The sequence below is a fragment of the Cavia porcellus genome, unplaced genomic scaffold (assembly GCF_034190915.1).
Source record: "Cavia porcellus strain 051 isolate PalLab524CR breed Dunkin Hartley unplaced genomic scaffold, mCavPor4.1 scaffold_6, whole genome shotgun sequence".
NCBI classification, from domain to species: Eukaryota; Metazoa; Chordata; class Mammalia; order Rodentia; family Caviidae; genus Cavia; species Cavia porcellus.
In genome coordinates this window covers 43263395-43281068 of record NW_026947489.1, presented here as the reverse complement: position 1 = coordinate 43281068, position 17674 = coordinate 43263395, and the positions used below count along the sequence as shown (strand labels likewise).

At 41.0% G+C, this 17674-nt stretch overlaps 1 protein-coding gene across 1 annotated transcript in view; it reads left to right on the top strand.

The window, feature by feature from the left end:
* The window catches only part of Mtpn (myotrophin), a 37369-nt gene extending 32858 nt beyond the window's left edge, over positions 1–4511 (top strand). The window contains exon 4 of the mRNA XM_003475529.5: positions 1365–4511. Within this exon, the coding sequence (XP_003475577.1) occupies positions 1365–1451 (87 nt within the window). The 3' untranslated portion in view covers positions 1452–4511. The remainder of the gene's footprint in view (positions 1–1364) is intronic.
* The last annotated feature ends 13163 nt before the right edge of the window (positions 4512–17674 follow it).

Genomic DNA, 17674 nt, shown 5'->3' with positions numbered 1-17674 from the left:
ATAATGATCACCCCCTCGAGCTTCTTGTATTCTCTCCCGTTTGGTCTCTCCAAGTTTCAAAACCTAGGAAAGAGTATCCTGCTTCAGTTAAAAAAGTCTTTGGCGACACTTGGCAAAGAAAGTAATTAGCCCTTGATTTATAGTCCTAGGACCCACACTTCAAGGAACAAATGATTCCCCAAAATGAATCATGGGGGCTGTTATCAAAGGAAGAGAAAATAACCCTGATGGCTAAAAAGCAACACATTCATCACAGAATAAAACTTGTTATTGCAGAATTACAGTTTTCAGTGCTAGTTATAATAAAAGTCCTCAAAATGAATGAGTAGCCATTTGTTTCAGTACAACTATCCTGTGCTACTGGGGCTGGACATGTTGAGTTTTAGCACTTCCCCGAATGTGCATCCTACGTCCTCCAGGAAGACTTTCACCCTCACACTGCATCCTCTCCTGACTTCACAGTCCCTAGCCATCATTGCTCTGTGCTTGCCCACTGTGCTGTATCAACCTGTCTGTCTCCCACCTCAGCTGGACTGCAAGGACTCTGCCCAGGTTTTCTTTGATTCTACAGCACTTTACACAAATGTACAAAACACTGAGTAAATTTGTTCAATGAGTGGACAGTAGATTTTCAGAAGAAAAGCGATGAGGTGTTTCATACGGAGCCCAGGTGGATAAAGGCATGGCACATGGCACATTCAGGGACTACTGAGAAGTTCTGATGGCTGTGAAAGGTTAACAGAAGAGACTACAGAGTGTGACCACAGTGAACCCTTAAAGTTAACTCTCTTACACTACGTCTAGACAAGTCTGTAGACCCCTTAGGAAAACAGCCAGTGCGATTTGGAGAGGGCACCAGAGCAAGGCACTGAGGCTTTGTGGTGAGTATGCACTGGTTGTGGCAGCAAAGGGAGGTGATCAGATACAGAGATTTCATAAGTAAAATGACTGGTTCTTAATGATGTATATTAATACTGAGGCATTCTACAGAAATGTTGCAAGAAAAGAAAAAAACGTCAATAGAATACTTTCTTCAGCTGAAGTGATATAGTATCTTATACTATACAGAGCTCATATTTCTAAAGCTTAATTAGGTATATGACAGTATAAATAAAAGGCTATCCTTGCCTAAGTTAAAGACAAGTTGTATTTGTCACAATTTCTGACTCTCGAAAAATAACGTGGCATTTTTAATACATAACCTTGAGAACCTTTTCATTGTTTGTTCTTCTGTAATAGAATGGAATGCGACTGAGAAGGGGTCGAATGCTTGTTGTGAACAGGGGCCCATGCGATGCAGTCCGCTCTTCACGACTCTTACCCAGTGGTGGGGTTCACTAATGAAGGCCCCTTCTCGTTCCCAGGGTGCTGATAAGACTGTGAAAGGTCCGGATGGACTGACCGCCCTTGAAGCCACCGACAACCAGGCAATCAAAGCGCTGCTGCAGTGATGGATGATGGACTGATAGCTCGGAAAGAATGACTCTCCTGTGGCCTCACACTGCTGCCTGTCTGTCTGTCACTCTATCTGCCAGCTTCTTCAGCTAAATACTTTAAGAGGGGTGAGGGGAGAGAGAAATTGATAACAAATCAGACTACCAGAAAAAAAAATGTTTGGAGGAGGGGAGACTGTGACCAGGATTCCTGATCAAGCCAGCCTCTTCCATTTCTAATAAAATACACAGCATAGACCCAAGAGAGCAAAGACACACTGTATCGGGAACATTTGACCTTTCAGCTCCCTCGCTAATCCATTAATTAGATTGTATTAAAGGTCTGATTCTACAAAGGCCAACTCTACTTACTCAGCGGCCCTAACTGCAAGCAGTAGCAGCTACTGCAGTGTAACTTAGGGTGCTGAGATAAGCAATTCGCTCCAGCCTTCTGCCTTAAGCATCCACTCTCCGGGGGTCTCCTGCTGGGTACAGGCACTGCTTGTGATTGGTGACCAAATCTTCCCTCATGACTTCAGCTTCCTGTGACAGCTCAGTTAAGATGAGGAGGGGCACACTCCTAAATTGCTGGATGACTGAACTTCGGATTTTCTCTCCCCTTTCACATGGATTTCATGTCTCTTTAGATAAAACTGACTAGTTTTATTTATGAAACCTTTAAACTTTAGAAGTCTGGAGGAGAAATCATTCCAGTATCTTATTTTCTCCTTTAACTTCAGACATTTACATAACATTAAAACACTTTCAAACTCCTGCTGGTAGTAAAGGGGATTTAAAAATAGAATTATAGCCATAAGCGTGTTAGTTCACATAGAGAGAGAACAGTTGTCCTAGTACCTATGGACTTCCTTTGTTTGGTGTTTGAGTTGATTTCACTTGTGTTTGAGAACCAAGGAACGTTCTTGGAATGTCTCTCTGACCCACCTTCATGCTGGTTATATAGTGCACCAAAGCCATTGCTGGGGCAAGATTGACTATTAGAAGTTGAACTCCATCCCTTCAGAAATAGGCTTATACCAGGTTTCTCTTAGTCATTGATAGGCTTCTGCTGGACATAATGCCAATCCACCTGCACAACATATTTTTGTTTCTCTTATAAATCATGCATTGCATAATGTGTGATAACTTGAGAATAATTCTATGTTCTTAGAATACAGTGCCCTAAAATATCCTTATGACTTGCAGAAAATTTGGGCACATCTCCAGGTGTTTATTTCATGAGCAGTAATGTTGAAAGCATATAACCTTAAATTTTATACCTGGTTAGGAACATTAAGATTTGGAATATTTAGCTTACTAAAAATACTAGAGTTTTTCCTTAGCCAACTCATACAATAATTGAATGTACCTCAAATTTTCAAAAGGGGAGAGAGCTTGGGGACTTAATTCAGATTGTGAATAATAAAGACTAATGATTTTTTTTCAAGGCAGTGAAGAATTGTATAGCAGGGTTAAACTATTACCAAGAACAGTCAGCCTGGCTAGTAAGTTCTATCGATCAGATACTGATTGGTTGGTGGTGTGGGGGAGAGAAAGAGTGTGAGTGTGTGTGTGTGTGTGTGTATGTGTGGGTGTGGGTGTGGGTGTGGGTTTTTCCCTAAGAACCCTTTTTTTATCCTGTGGCTTTTTCACTTTGAATTAGCCTAACCCTGTAATTTTCTTATGTCCAAGAACACAATCACTTTGTTATATTTGGCTATTTCTGCTGTCATAATGCAGCCTATCAGAGCTGGACATCCTGATTGGAAATGGAGGGCACTCTATCAGTCTACAGCTGTCAACATAGTGCAGCAGGGTGGTTTATTTTTTTTAACTTTGTTTTCACCTCTTGGCGTAATGCTATTTAAAAGGCTTGAATGGAACCCTTAACCCAGTTTTCACTTTTGCTTTCAAAGTGTTCTGTTGTAGTTAGCTATTGCAGAGAGTGCATTGTGCTAGCATTCCTGAACTTGGTCTGCTTTCAAAGTCATGGTACCAGAACCATGTGATTCTTTGTACAGTTTATCCTGATGTTTCTTGTAATGCAGTAGAGGCTATCTTGCCTTCCCTCTTCTTTCTCAGCCATTTTGTAAACCCCATAATTATGAAGCAATTGCCTGAGAAAATTACATATAAACATAAAATAGAATAGACTGGCCAAGATGGTTTGCAATGTCTTTTTTTTGTTTTAACTAGGTTATTTATAATGTATTTCTGAGCCACTTGGCAGAGAAATTCACAACACTTAATGTTTATATTTTGAGTAAAGGAAGCTAAAACCATTTCTGCTTTTTGGTACTACATGCATTAGCAAAAGGTTAAGTAAGTTTTGTTCTCCACTGAAGTACTACTTAATATCTTAGACAAAATTTTGCATGTTCTATAGTTTTGTATTAAATCATTGAGTCATTTCTTATGCACTATGTCAAGTAAAAACAGGTAATTTGCCTGTAGTAGTTGCTAACAAATCCCCTCTGCAGCTTCAGGCTGGTTTTTATAAAGGTAGAGTCAAAGACAGCACCTAAGGGTCCCAGATAGTACTTCTGTGCACAGCTCACCCTTCTAAACCCAGCTGGGCCCAGAAGTGCATCGTAGGCCAGCGCATTGTGTGGAAGCTGCAAACAAGTAGGCCTTTTATTCATCGATTTCTTTCCCCAAGTACTGAGTTTTTAATCTGTATGTACCTAATTGATTTTTTCCTAAAACTTCGACTAAGCTGCTATTTTCTTCCATGCAATATTGTATACTCAATTGTGTATAGAAGAAGCTGGTAAGAGTGTCCTCCTACATAAATAAGCAATTGCAGTGTTTTGCATGCAAAATTCTAAAAAATTGAATCGTCTTGATTCTATTTTGTAAATGGAGAAACAATCATATCTTTCTAAGCAGTAATGGAGGAAGAATAGTGCTTTGTGCATTTTTGATATATTCAGGTTCCTTTTCCCCCATCATACTTTTGACACAATTACGTTTCTCATAAGTATCCTAGTTCATGTACATCCGAATGCTAAATAATACTGTGTTTCAGTTTTGTGTTGCAAGAACAAATGGAATAAACTTGAATTGTGCTACAGCTAACCAGTCAGCGGCGTTTTTCTTCCTCGGTTACTCCTTTGCAAGCCTTGTGTACAATCACACCAGAACCTTGTTTAAGTTCATCTTCTAATTAACCCAGATTACCCATTTCTAGAATAAAATAAGTGGAGAGAAAATGAAAAATATTTAACTGAAGTCAACCCTACTAGTTATTGAAAGACGTGGTTTTGTATCCATCTTCTGGTTCATCTCCAATCCTTGCATTTGTTGCGTAAGTTGCTGGTCGTTTCTGGCTGACCTACATCTCCCACATTCATGAGCACTAGCACTTATCTTAGGGTTTACTTTTCAGGGTGAATGACCACTCTGAACCTTAAAAACCAGAGAATTACAGGCGACATTAGATTCTGTTATCATCTTGTCAACACCAGAAAACTATTCTGCTTACTCATGAGTTAGTCCATTAATGACTGACAAAAGTAGAGGTAGATGCTGAGACACAGAAAAGCCTGTCTTCAGAACTACCATGCTGTCAGCTGAAATGTCAGTGGATAGCACATGTGGCTATGGGTGGGGATGTGCAGAGATTTTTTTAAAGTTCTCAGTTTACTAACAGATCTGTTAAAGATGTTAGAATCTGCCTAAGTATATTTTAAAGAAAAGAGAGCCCCTTTTGATTGAGGAACAGAGCAGTGGATGTGGAAGGAAGACACTCATCTCATTCTTTCGTGTGATTAGAGAACCTTCCCACAGCACAGTACCCAGACTGTCATGTATGTTTATAGATACAAATAGCAATGTTTTTTCCTTCTTTCTGTAAGATCAGTGATCCTGAAAACAGTCATTGGACCAACAGCATTATAACCTAGAAAGGTGGTAGAACTGTGAGTTTTTGGATGTCAAGTGAGATCACTAAATCAAATTCTGGCACTGGGCTCAGCGATCTGTGTTGTAGTTGTCCTTTGGTTGACTCTGCAGCTCCCTGCAGTGGAAGAACCATTGTACAAAGCCTATACATAGGACTTCATCAGGCCTGGCTTCCTAGGAGGAAGAGTGGAAGCCCTTAACTTGTGAGATAACAAAACTTTTAAGACTTGAAGCTTTACATACTCAGGAAAATTACAATGAGCTTTGATTAAGAACCAGGGTAAGATGCAACACCGATGAGAATGATCCCTCACTGTTTTTAGGGATTTGTTCTTCTCCTAATACATATTAAGTCAGTTGTGCACAGAGTTTCTGTAGGCCACAGCAGCCTGGATTACAGTACTCACCAAGTTGCTAAGACTTGTACCTTTCTCAGGTCCTTTTCCCTAAATTCCAAAGGAAAAGGGGAAGCAACAGGAAATCTTTGGGCCATGGCCCCCTTACTGCATTGGCAGTCATTGGTTGCTTCAGTCCCTAAGAATTGTGTCTGCCCATATGGCAGCTAGAGAGCTCCCCCAGGAGCTGGAGCTGCCCTGTGCTGGGCTGTGGTAGTGGATCCTCTAACCTTGGTGGCTGGACCCCTGGATGGGCAACAGGGGCAACGTTTGTGCCCAGTGCTCGGGGGGCACATCCCCTTTCTCCTTTCCCAGACCACAAGCTGACCGTTTCCTCCTGTTTGTCACCCTCACCTAGCTATCTTCCCCAGAGTCTGTCTACATCATCACATACTAGCCATGGGGCATTTTCCACCAGAACTTCTAACTTAATAGAAATACAGCTCTGATTAATGGAGAAGGAGATTTCTCATTTACTTTAATAGCACTTCACACATGGCAGACATTCGCTGTATTGATCCTGAATTACTGATGTCAAACCATTACATGGGAAATGGAGAAAGCAACCTCAATTCAGTGAGTCCTGCCAAATTCGGTGTATGATAACCATGAATGTCCCCAGCCATTGACAGAGAGCCTCTTAAGTACTAACTGGTGGTACAAGCCCTGGTGGGTGAGGGAAAGACAAATGGCACAGTCACACAGTGACTCACTGAGGAAATGCTGACCGTGGGGTCAAACACAGGTCACTGTAAGCCATTGTGGGCGCTACCAAAGCACAGCTGTAAACAGCACAGCAAACAAAGCATTGTCCAGCCACCCTAGCACCTTCTATGCCCCAGCCGCAAGGGCAGTTGTATTTATGTGGTCTGGATAGAACAATAGGTCACATATCTGGCAACTTACAGTATTTTGTCAAAGAAAATAATGTCTAGCTGCCACTAGATGCTAATTTCCAAGCTATTACTGAGTAAACATCTTTTAAAGTAGCTTCTTTCCTAAAGTTCAAACAAATGTAAAAATGTATTTTGTACCGTTGTGTCCTCTTCCTGATACCCAATGAGGCTCCATATGTCAGTGCACATACACTGTGACAAGCTACCCAATCTATGAGGCGTCTGATTCTGACTGGTCATATTCATTAGTCTTGAAATTACTCAAATCAGGGGGCTGGGGATTTAGCTCAGCGGCATAAGCGCCTGCCTTGCAAGCAGGCAGTCATGAGTTCGATCCCTGGTACCGATAAAAATGAAAAAGACAAAAAAAAAAAAAAAGAAATTACTCAAATCTAAGCAAATTTATGTTAAATTTTCACCTAAATTATACCCCAACACTATGACTCTGGAAACTCATACATCCGTCATTTTATTTTGTTGTTTGTTTTGAGACAGGATTTCACTATACAGTTCAGGCTGGCCTTGAACTCACAATGTAGCCCAGGCTGGCCTCAAACTTGCAGTGATCCTCCTGCTTTAGCCTCCCAAGTACTGGGATTGTCAGTATGTGCCACTGTACCTAGCTCATTCTTTCTTTAGAAATTAATAATTAGAGTTTTATTGGCATTTTGCTATTTAATAATTTTAACAACACTATAATCTGGGCACTAATGCAAAGTATTTTATGTGAACTCATTCATTTGATCTGCATAATAACCCTGTAAAGTAAGACTATTGTCAGTCCTCTCAGATGAAAGCTCAGAGACACTAAGTAACTTGCCTGTGGTCACATAGCTAATTAGTACAGCCAGGCAGTCTGTCCAGTTTGTACTCCTTATCTCATTACATTGCCCATCTAACTTGCAATGAACCAGCTTGTAACATTTAGCTTTTGCCAAGATTCTTAAAGCATATTTAGAAAATATTTTATGATTTTAAAACAATTAGATGAAAAATCATGGCACATGAGCATGCACTGATCAATTCCCATGATGAAATAAGATTCTACAAAAATAGTATTTAATTTTTAAGTTTGGGAAGTGGTGATATTTGAGTATAATATTTTTGACAGTCTAGAGAATAATAATCAAAATTGGTAAACTAAGAATCTGGCCCACTATCTGTTTTTTGTAAATAAAAGTTTTACTGAAACACAGCCATGCCCATTTATATAGGTTTTATCTGTTGGCTACTACCACACTTGAACAGCAGAATTAAGTTGCGGAGACTGCATGGTTCGTGAAGCCCAAGAAATTTATCTGACCCCTGAGAGAGTACCAGTCCTAGACAGAAATGTTTAGGCAGTGTACGTTTTGCCAACTACTAGTTATACAGGGTTTTAACATAGGGGAGACTGTAATGAGTTAATTGAAACAAAAAACCAAACCCATAAATACCACTCTATACATGTGCAAGATTGTCACAACAATGCTCCTCAGTGAATCATCCTACGGTATCCATGTTCTTTGTAATCCTTTCTCACATTGACTCTTGAGCTTGGCCACAAAGGATACATCAAACATGACTCTTACCTTATGAAAAAATAAAATTTCATAACCACCTAATAAGAGAATACAACAGTTATATCACTGTGTATCATTCTTTTTGTAGTATTTACTCAGAGAACAAGACATACACCAAAAATTTTTTTACAAAAAAGAAACATAATAGCAAAAATCTCTCTACCATGAACTATGTTAAACTGGTAGTATAAACGAAACCAATAAGGATATATAGTGAAATGTTTTTAAAACAATGGAATTTGATACTTCAGGAAGTATTTGAACTTCTCACTATTTCCTATTTATCTTATATTTTGCTGTTAATCTTTCTCATATAAAACAAACTATGCAATATTTGAGCTTGTGTATCTGACTTATTTCACTAACATGTTCTCAAGTTGTGTCATTTACATACAAATGCCTTAAGTTTATTTTCCTTTATGTCAGAAAATATCTCATCTCTGGCCATCAGAGGAATGCAAGTTAAAACTACATTGAGATATCATCTTACCCCACAAAGAATGACTATCATCAAAAAAAGTAGCAATAACAAATGCAAGGTTTGGTAGCGGGAACTCTTCCACATAGTTGGTGGGAATGTAAATTAGTACAACCACTATGGAAATCAGTGTAGAGATTCCCCAAAAAACTGAAAGTTGAAATTCCATTTGGCCCAGCTATTCCACCTCTAAGTATCTTCCCAAAAGAGTTAAAACCATCATATCCAAGGAGATATGCATATCCATGTGTATAGTATATACCAGCATAACTTATAATAGCTAGATCTCGCAGTGAGTGAATCCTCTTTGAGGCTTCTCCTGAACCCCAACATGAAAGTCCAGAGGCATAAATCATGAGACATGAAGTGTCCCTGCTGACAGCCCCAGCCAACCTCCAACCCTGTAGTCAACCTTCCTGCCAGAGGAAAGGAGCACCCTCACCTGTGGGTGTGAGAGCTACCTGGAGGGGCAGCCAGAGCATCAGGTCCCTCACACTTTGTTTTCACTTCATCCCAGCATTGCCTGTCTCAACCAAGACCCTTAGATCAATTCAAAGCAACCTCCTTGACATGTACACCAACCTTCAGGAGCCCCAGAGGGCAAGAAAGGGCTCCAGGAACAGAAAGGGGAGGAAAGTTAAGATTATGTGGAACAGGAATTATAAAGGAAACTAAAATACCTACCAGGTGCTCAGAGAATTAAGCTGCAAACAAACTTGAGCCATTTGGGCTCATAATGAATTTACTGGAGGGAAACAGTAAAGATACCAGTCCCGTAAAATGGGAGCTCATTTATTGCATTCAACAGCTATATACTGCCTAAGTACGGTAAGCACTGTAGCAAAATACATGTAACACTGAACACTAGTAGCATAATGCAGCTTATTTCCTAGAGGGAGAGGAAAAGAATCTAGTCCTAATAACTACAAGTCCCAGTGTGTTTTGGAAAGAAAGAAATGGGCCAGAGAACATGTGATAGAGTGTCCAGCAGCAGCTGCATATCCTTGGAAGACTAGGGCCTGTGTCTTACTCAGGTGTGCGCCTCATGGCATTCGTGCAATTGAGTGCCATGTTCTGGCCTTGGGAAGCTAATCAACACCTAGTTAAAATTTTCTACACTTAAATTTATGGGACTGTAGGGGGCTGGGCATTTAGCTCAGTGGTATAAGCGTCTGCCTTGCAAGCACGCGGTCATGAGTTCGATCCCCGGTACCAATAAAAAAAATTAAAATTTATAGGACTGTAACATTAACATGAGCTAAGACAGGAGAAGAAAGATAGCCAGAGTAGGCAGATGCTGAGCTGTTGAGCTGGCCCTCTGGGAAATGGCCCAATCCCCACTTCACCGCCCTCTCATCCCATCCCCAACCAACCACCCACTGCAGGGTGTACAGGAAAGGAGCCTCCTCAAGGGGCCAGTTGTTAAGCCCTGTCCTTACGGATTCTCTCCAGAGCTCCATAACTTCATTGCCTGGAGGGCCTGATGTGGCCACCCCCAGGCTTTGGTACAGCAAGAAGGCTGTTTTCCAAGATCTGCTCATCTAAGCACACAAGGCATGGGTTTTACTTTTATCTTTGTTCCATTCCTTTTTCTTTTTGAGTATGCCACTTGCTTAAATCCTCTAATTCATCTTGTCTCAGTAGCTGTGAGTTTAAATCTTGTTTGATGTCATTATTAGCAGTTCTTCCCATAATGATAATAATCAATAAAAAGACAAATTAAAACCTGGACAGCTGCCACCCAGTTGCCACAGGCAACAGAACTTTTCACTTGGGGAATATTGCTGTGGTTTGATGGCACTGAGAAAAGGCATTTCTCTCCAAATGGTTTGTGTGTGTGGTTGTGTGACCCAAGTGGGCTACCATTTAAAATTGTAAAGACCTTCATCTCAGAAAATTCAGAAAGTGTGACTTCGAAAGGAGGTCAAACTAAACTTCGAAAGGAGGCTAAACATGAGGGACTTTTTGTTTTTTTAAATCTAGTATCTCTGATTCACAACAATTTCATTGGATAAAATATTTTTTCTAAGAGGTTTAGCATTTTATTGAGTCAAAGGCATGACTTAACAAGTTAAAGTGTTGAACGAAACAGGAATCTTTATTTTCTTCCTGCCACAGTTACTTATGTGGGTTAAACATTGCCCTGTGCTTTGTACCATATTATGTTGAGGCAACAATGTTTTTGCCAAAAATCACATTTATGTTTTAGCCCCACTCTTTCTCTTTGAAAGTGCTCACAGAAGAGAAGGAAGTGTGTTCTCTTCAGCCTCTGGACTATTTATGTCAAAGAGGAGGGTGTAAGAGCAGATCCCAACACAGGAAGCAGACCTCTGTGAGGTTGACCGCTGCACCGCTGCACTTCCCCTGTGCACACCGCATCCCTCTGTCCCTTGCACACACTGAGAGGCTCAGTCCCAAACACACACATGAGCCTCCATCTTAGCTGATCTTGCTGGCTGTTTTGTGCTCCCAGCTGGCTGAATTGAAAAGTTTCCAGAGGCCCAGACACAGTTTTAGTACCGATGACCAAGTTCACTGCATCCCCCATGCAAATCAAGCTGCAAGATTCCCAAGGCCCAGCCCTGCTCCCCTCCTCTGAAGAGGCTTCATGGATCTAATTAGGTATCGCTGAGACCATCCAGGCCTTGACAGACTAATCTCACAGATCGATTAGAAGCACCAGCCCAATTTTCAGCAAGATTTAACCAAAGGACTCAAAAAGTGTTTAAGGGCATCAAGCAAGAAGAAAGCTCTGATAATCCTGGTCTTATACCAATTGGGAACACAGAAAGGTTATAAAATGATTTCAAGATGTTTGCAGATAGTCTAAAGAAAGCATTTGTGCTGAGTTTGGGGAAGGCTAAAAGCATCTTGCTTCCAACCCCAAGTGAGGATTCTAAAAGTATGGAGGCAGGAATAAGAATAGCTTGGGAACAAGAGTGTTGAGTTGTCCTGAAAAGTCCATCTGCACATGGCACTTTTATCTCATTCTCATGGGGAAAATGCCCACACACTGGGCGCCTCACCACACTGTCACCAAGAGCACCAGATACATCTTGCTGGAAGGGAAGCCTCACTGATGTTGGAAGAAGTAGCGCACAAATAGACAAGATCATAACACTGACACTTGGTATCAAAACAAGAAAAGCCACCCGAGAACCAGGCCAGAGACACAGGCAACAACTCCAGGACTCCTAACTGGCCCTCATTATCAGATCCAGAGGAAGACTCAAAGCCAATCTTTCTTGGAATCTTACCCAAGCTCTAGGCCCCAGTCTCTATATCCTTTACATCCACATTTCACGTACCCCCTCTCCATTGTGAACTATTTCTCTCCTTCCAAACGGAATGCTTTTTAAAATGTATTACATGTACATCCCATTATTCTATTAATCACATGTATTTAAAACCTACAGTGTACCTATGACCATTCTTTGAGTTTCCTTGTCTGCAGTCATTTTTTCCATAAAAATCCTCAGGGTCAGGCTGAACCATCCATTCAGGACCTGATACCATCACAAGCTCTGCCCCTTGCAAGAAGTCCTTCCTATTCCAATTATTAGTACTTGCTATTCGGACACTACCAACATCCCATTTTGCCAATTCACCCTTATGGATTTCATTGTATACCCCGAAAAGGTACATTGAATTCTTAACCACTACACCTCAAACTGTGACCTTATTTGGAAATAGTCATTGCAGATTAAGTAATCTGGAGCAAGCAGAGCCTTAGCAAACATGACTGATATCCTTCCAGTAAGATAATGTGAAGATCAGAGGCACAATGCCACGTGGAGGGGAGGCAGAGACTGAAGCAGCTGTCAGTCAGTGAGTGTTGAGGATTGACAGCCCCCAAGAGAAGCTACAAAAAAGCAAAGAAGGGCTCCACCCAGAGTCGCAGCCTGAGGTGATTCCATCCTCCAGCACTACATGACAACAGATTTCCATTATATTAGGCCACCCAGTCTATGGCTTTATTCCCACAGTCCTAGGAAACAAATCCAACCCCCTTTCTTCCTAAAACCATCAATGGTTTCCTGTCGCCCATTGTATTTAGTTCTTTGGCTTCCTCTGGAGCCTATACTTTCCTAGCCCATCTTCTCTACAGAATGCCTCACACAGGTTCTTCATGACCTTCTCCAGACTCCAACCCACATTACCATTACTTTTAGACCTGTAGCGTTTACCTAAAGAGTATCTTCTTGCTAAAGAGTATCTACTTGCAAGAGTATTTTATTTTTTTCCTGTCCTATCAGACAGCAACCTCTTGAGAAATGGGTTGTGCCTGATTCTTACTTTCAATCTCCCCTGAGCACACAAATACTTTAAAAGACCATACGCCTCGTAGATAAATGGATGTGGTAGCTTTGTATTAACTCTGCCCTGGATCTAAATACTTAGAAAGACCAGGAATTACACTCCAGGGACCAGTGTTCTAACTTTTGTGTCCCCAATGCCTGGCATACTATCTAGCATTTCCTAGGCATTCTGTAAATATTTTCATTAATTCATTTAAAAACTCCAGCATGTAGTTCCAGGTCCATCTCAGGTACATCAATGTCTGCCTTCTTTGAACAAAAAAAAAAAAAAAAGAAAGTACCTCATTAATGAAATGCATTTGAGTTTTTCAGACACAAGTGGCAGCAGAGATGGGAAAATACCATTTCCCTCCTTGGTAGCATCACTAATAAGTCATTAGGCAGACCCTTGCCTGAAGCCCCAGGGAGCCCATTAGTCCCCTGTGACCCAACCTAGAGGAAAACCCTCCTCCTGTGATCAAGCTTCCTGTTTATTAATACATAACAGGCTGGTTCTGCCACCCCTATTGTTATCTGTGCTTCCAGAGCCCTTTGAATGCATAAATAAATGATAGCTGGCTGGTCTCCTTACCCTAGGACTTGGTCTGTGCTCAGAATCCTAACGGCTATCCCAGACATGATTTGCACTGCAAATGCCAAGTGGGAGTCCTTTCCTATTCATGTGAATGCTTGATGGTTCAAAGGAGCAACTCCTGACTGAGTCAGACAGACTAATGTGCTGTCCTAGTCTTCAGGTAAGCGGGCTGCACAGTGTGCTTTTCAACGAGCCCAAGCCTTAGCAGCCCAGAAGACTTTGTGCACAGCGGGTATGTCATTAAACATCCCCAAGATGCCCGCATCCAGAGAGGCTGCAGGGACTACAGGTGACTCAGGGCCACTAGAGTCAAGCTAGGAGCCCAGAAGATGGTTACTGTGCTAATGCTATCTCCTCCCAGTGCCCCTTCCTCTCCTACTTCACCTCCTCTCTTGTTCTGCAAAGCTGAGAGTGAGTTTCCTCTATAAAATTTCTTTGGCCTTGACCTTACCCCTCAGGATACACATGCCATTACCATCCTCTAGAGGTTTAAAGGTTTAGGACATGGGAAAAGTTTACAATGTAGGGAGCTGAACATTGGAAGGTAATTAAAAGCCAAAGAAAGGGACTATGGATTATTAGAAGATGTAAAGTGTAAAGTGGTAAACTCATCAGTGTTCCAATACACTTAAGAACAAAGCAAAGAGATCAATTAAATGAACAGAGTACAGGAGCAGGTTAAGTCTGGGACAGATTTCCACATTGAGAACACATTTCAGAAAATGGGTATTAACATCTATAGTGGCTCAAGTTATTAAAGGGTTCCCTGGACATGTTTACTAATATTCTCCACAGTTTTCTACCTAAAATATTCAAAATGCTATGCATTCTCAAAAGAATATAAAGGAATATGCTTTGGGAATGCAAAAAGTTTGAGTGAAGGATAGATTTGGCCTTAAGGAAGTTGTGAGCAGTTACTAGTGACCACCTACTTCCTCTTCAAAGTCCCCCTCTAGTCTCTGAGGTCATGTCTGTCCACAGCCATGGCTATTTTGGGGCATCCTTAGATGACCTACTTTCATATAGTGTTATATCATCACATTGTCCTTGTGTTAGTCACTTTCTTGTTGCTGAGACATGATACTCAACACCCATGACTCAAAGGAGGAGAGATTTATTTTGGCTCATAGTTCTTAGAGTGTTTGGGCCATAGTCAGCTGGCTCCAATGCAAGAAAGGCAGGGTGGGAGGCTGTGGCAGAGGAAAACTACTAGGAAGCACAGAGAGAAGGGAGATATACTCTTCCAAGTTACACCAGCAATGACCTACCTCTATCCAGGTGCTACCTGCTAACAGCATGCTCGGTGGTAAACTCATCAGTGTACAAATCCTCTGATGAATCTAGTGCCCTTATGATACAATGATCTTCCAAAATTCCTGATTCTGAGTGCATGAGAGTTTGGGGAAACATTCTACATCTAAATGCTAACATTCTGTCCCTAACCCCCAAAAGACTCATGCATATGTCTTTGTGCAAAATGTACTTAGTCCATCTCTAAGAGTTGCCAAAGTTTTGACAATTCCAGCATTGCTAAAATGCCCAAGTCCAAAGTCTCTTCTGAGATTCAAGGGAAACTCTTAGCCATGATCTCTGTGAAAATAAAAAATGAAAGTTAAACACTTCCAATATACAACATACAATGGGCAAACATTCCCATTGAAAAAGAGAGAGATACAAGGATAAAAGGAAATTGAACCAAAGCAAGACAAACATTAAAGCCTATAGTTTCTATGTACAGCACCCAGGGCAAGTTATAGAAAAGATGTGAGCTGCAAAGGGCTTAGGTAGCTCCATCCATATGTCATTGCCAGTTGCAGCCCTCATAGCTTCTCTCAGGTTGGTTCCACTCACTACATTTCCTCACATGTTCCACGTTTCTTGCTTCTCCAGGTTCCTGCGATCTCTACTGAACTTCCAGCCTCACTCTCAGGACTTCATACATGACCTTCTTAGGAACAATCTGCCTGGATTCCCGGGCCTTTTTTCTGAAATTTAGATGGAAGCCTTCCTGACCCTATAACTCTTACTTCTGCACACTCGCAAAAACAGTCCACACGGATGATGCCAACGTCTACCACCAACTAGAGCAGTACTCAGGCCCCTTTGTATTAAAGCTGCAGCAGCTTTTGAGTCATAGATAGCTGAACTTCTGAAAAGTCATTCCTCACTGGACCTGAACGAGTTGTAATTCCTTCTCAAAGCAGAGCCTTTCACGTTTCCACCTTTGAGACTGGAAAGGGTGAAGTCTTACTAATTCCTGAATACCTTCAAAGTATATTTCCTATTGTTCTGATGCAATGTACTAGCTTCTTTTTAATGCTGATATTTTCAGCCAAATTCCTTTCTGTCCTTACTTTCTAGGCCCCAGTTTACAGATGCTTTCTTTCTAGCCAACCTTCACATCATTCAGCTCTCATTTTTACTCCTGATTCTCACTCTAACTCTGACTAAAAGCAGTAGCACCTATGCCACAACCTGAACACTGGGATGCTCTGAAATGTCCTCCATGAGATTCATTAGTTTGCCTCTCTTAATCTCAGTCTGCTGCAAAGTCTCAGGAATGGCCAAAATATAGACAAATTTTCGTCTTGAGAATAGCACATGTGGCCTCAAATTCAACTGCCCGTGGAGTCCTTATTCTCAGTTGAAACCTCCTGAACCTGATCTTTATTGCCATATTTCTATCAGCAAGCTGATCTTCTGAACTCTGACAAGAATCTCCTGTCAATCTTTGCTTGCTCTATTCTACTTTGAGTCTAGTGCTTTTCTAGCTAGCATCTCCAAACTCTCCAAACTCTTCCCACAAACCAGTTCTAAATGGTTCTGAACCACAAGGTCAGTTACTAGTATGAGAGTGACCCCCACTTCTCTCACCAAAATCTGTCTTAGTTACTTTCTCATCACTGAGATGTAATACTCAACAACCACAACTTAAAGGGCAAGAGGTTTATTTTGGCTCGTGACTTTTAGAGGATTCAGTCCATAAGCAGCTGGCTTTAAAATAAGAAGGGCATGGTGGAAGGGACTGGCAGAAGGAACTGTTCACATCATGGCTTCCAGGAGGCAGAGAGAAGGATGATACATCCTTTCAGATCACTCCCCGTAGGAACCCTCTTCTAATCAGGACCCACCTGCTAACAGCACAGTTGGCTGCTGAACTTGTTAGTGGGTGAACTCACTGATGAGAATAGGGCTTTGAGATCCAATCAACACCCCAAGCCCTGCCTCTAAATGCATGATAATTTAGAGAGATCTTCTAGATCTAAACCATAATAATTTTGTAATCCAGGAAAGTTTGCATTTGAGTCAAGGACTGTACAAGCATCTAGACCTGACAGTTCTTCAGTGATATAGCTGGGTGACTTGGTTATGATCATGCAGTTTTCCAAGAGTCCCAGAATTTTAGACACTATGACAGGTGGCAACAAAGGATTTGGGGAGGGGGAGTGCTAGGTAAGTATTAGTGAACTACATCCCCATCCTCAGATAAAACTTTTTACAGAAAAAATGCATCCTTTATCAATGCCCTCCATAGCAATAAGCAAATCCAACACCCAGTTTGTGGTTTCTAAATGCTATTCTCCAACAAAAAGAATAAGGATCCTTGAAGAAGTAGCTAGATCCAGGTCCAGGCAAGAAAACTACAGCATGATCCAGGAATATATTATCCCCAAAAGTAAAGAAGCCCATTAAAAACAATATTTTATCTCACAAGGGCATGAAAACTACCCTGGAAGAACACACACTGACCAAAGGTGACACAATTTTAACAACAAAATAAATAATATTATTTAATTATAATCCATACAATAAAATACATGAATCTGTTCTGATCCAATAAATAATTACATAAGATACCAATAAGACATACCTCTTCCATACAAAAAAAAGCCTGATTAATAAGTAAATAAAAGAAAAAAACAAAATCATCATTAGAACCCCACAGTAGTATTTATTGTAGACAGGGGTCTACAATAAATCCACCAATGGCTATCAAAATTATTGGGCAAGTTTCTGACAAAAAACGGGGTATCTGTATAATCTAAAAGTATCTCCCTCAAGATTTTAATCATTGAAAAAGGAAATATAACAACTTTATAGCAGAAAAATCCTG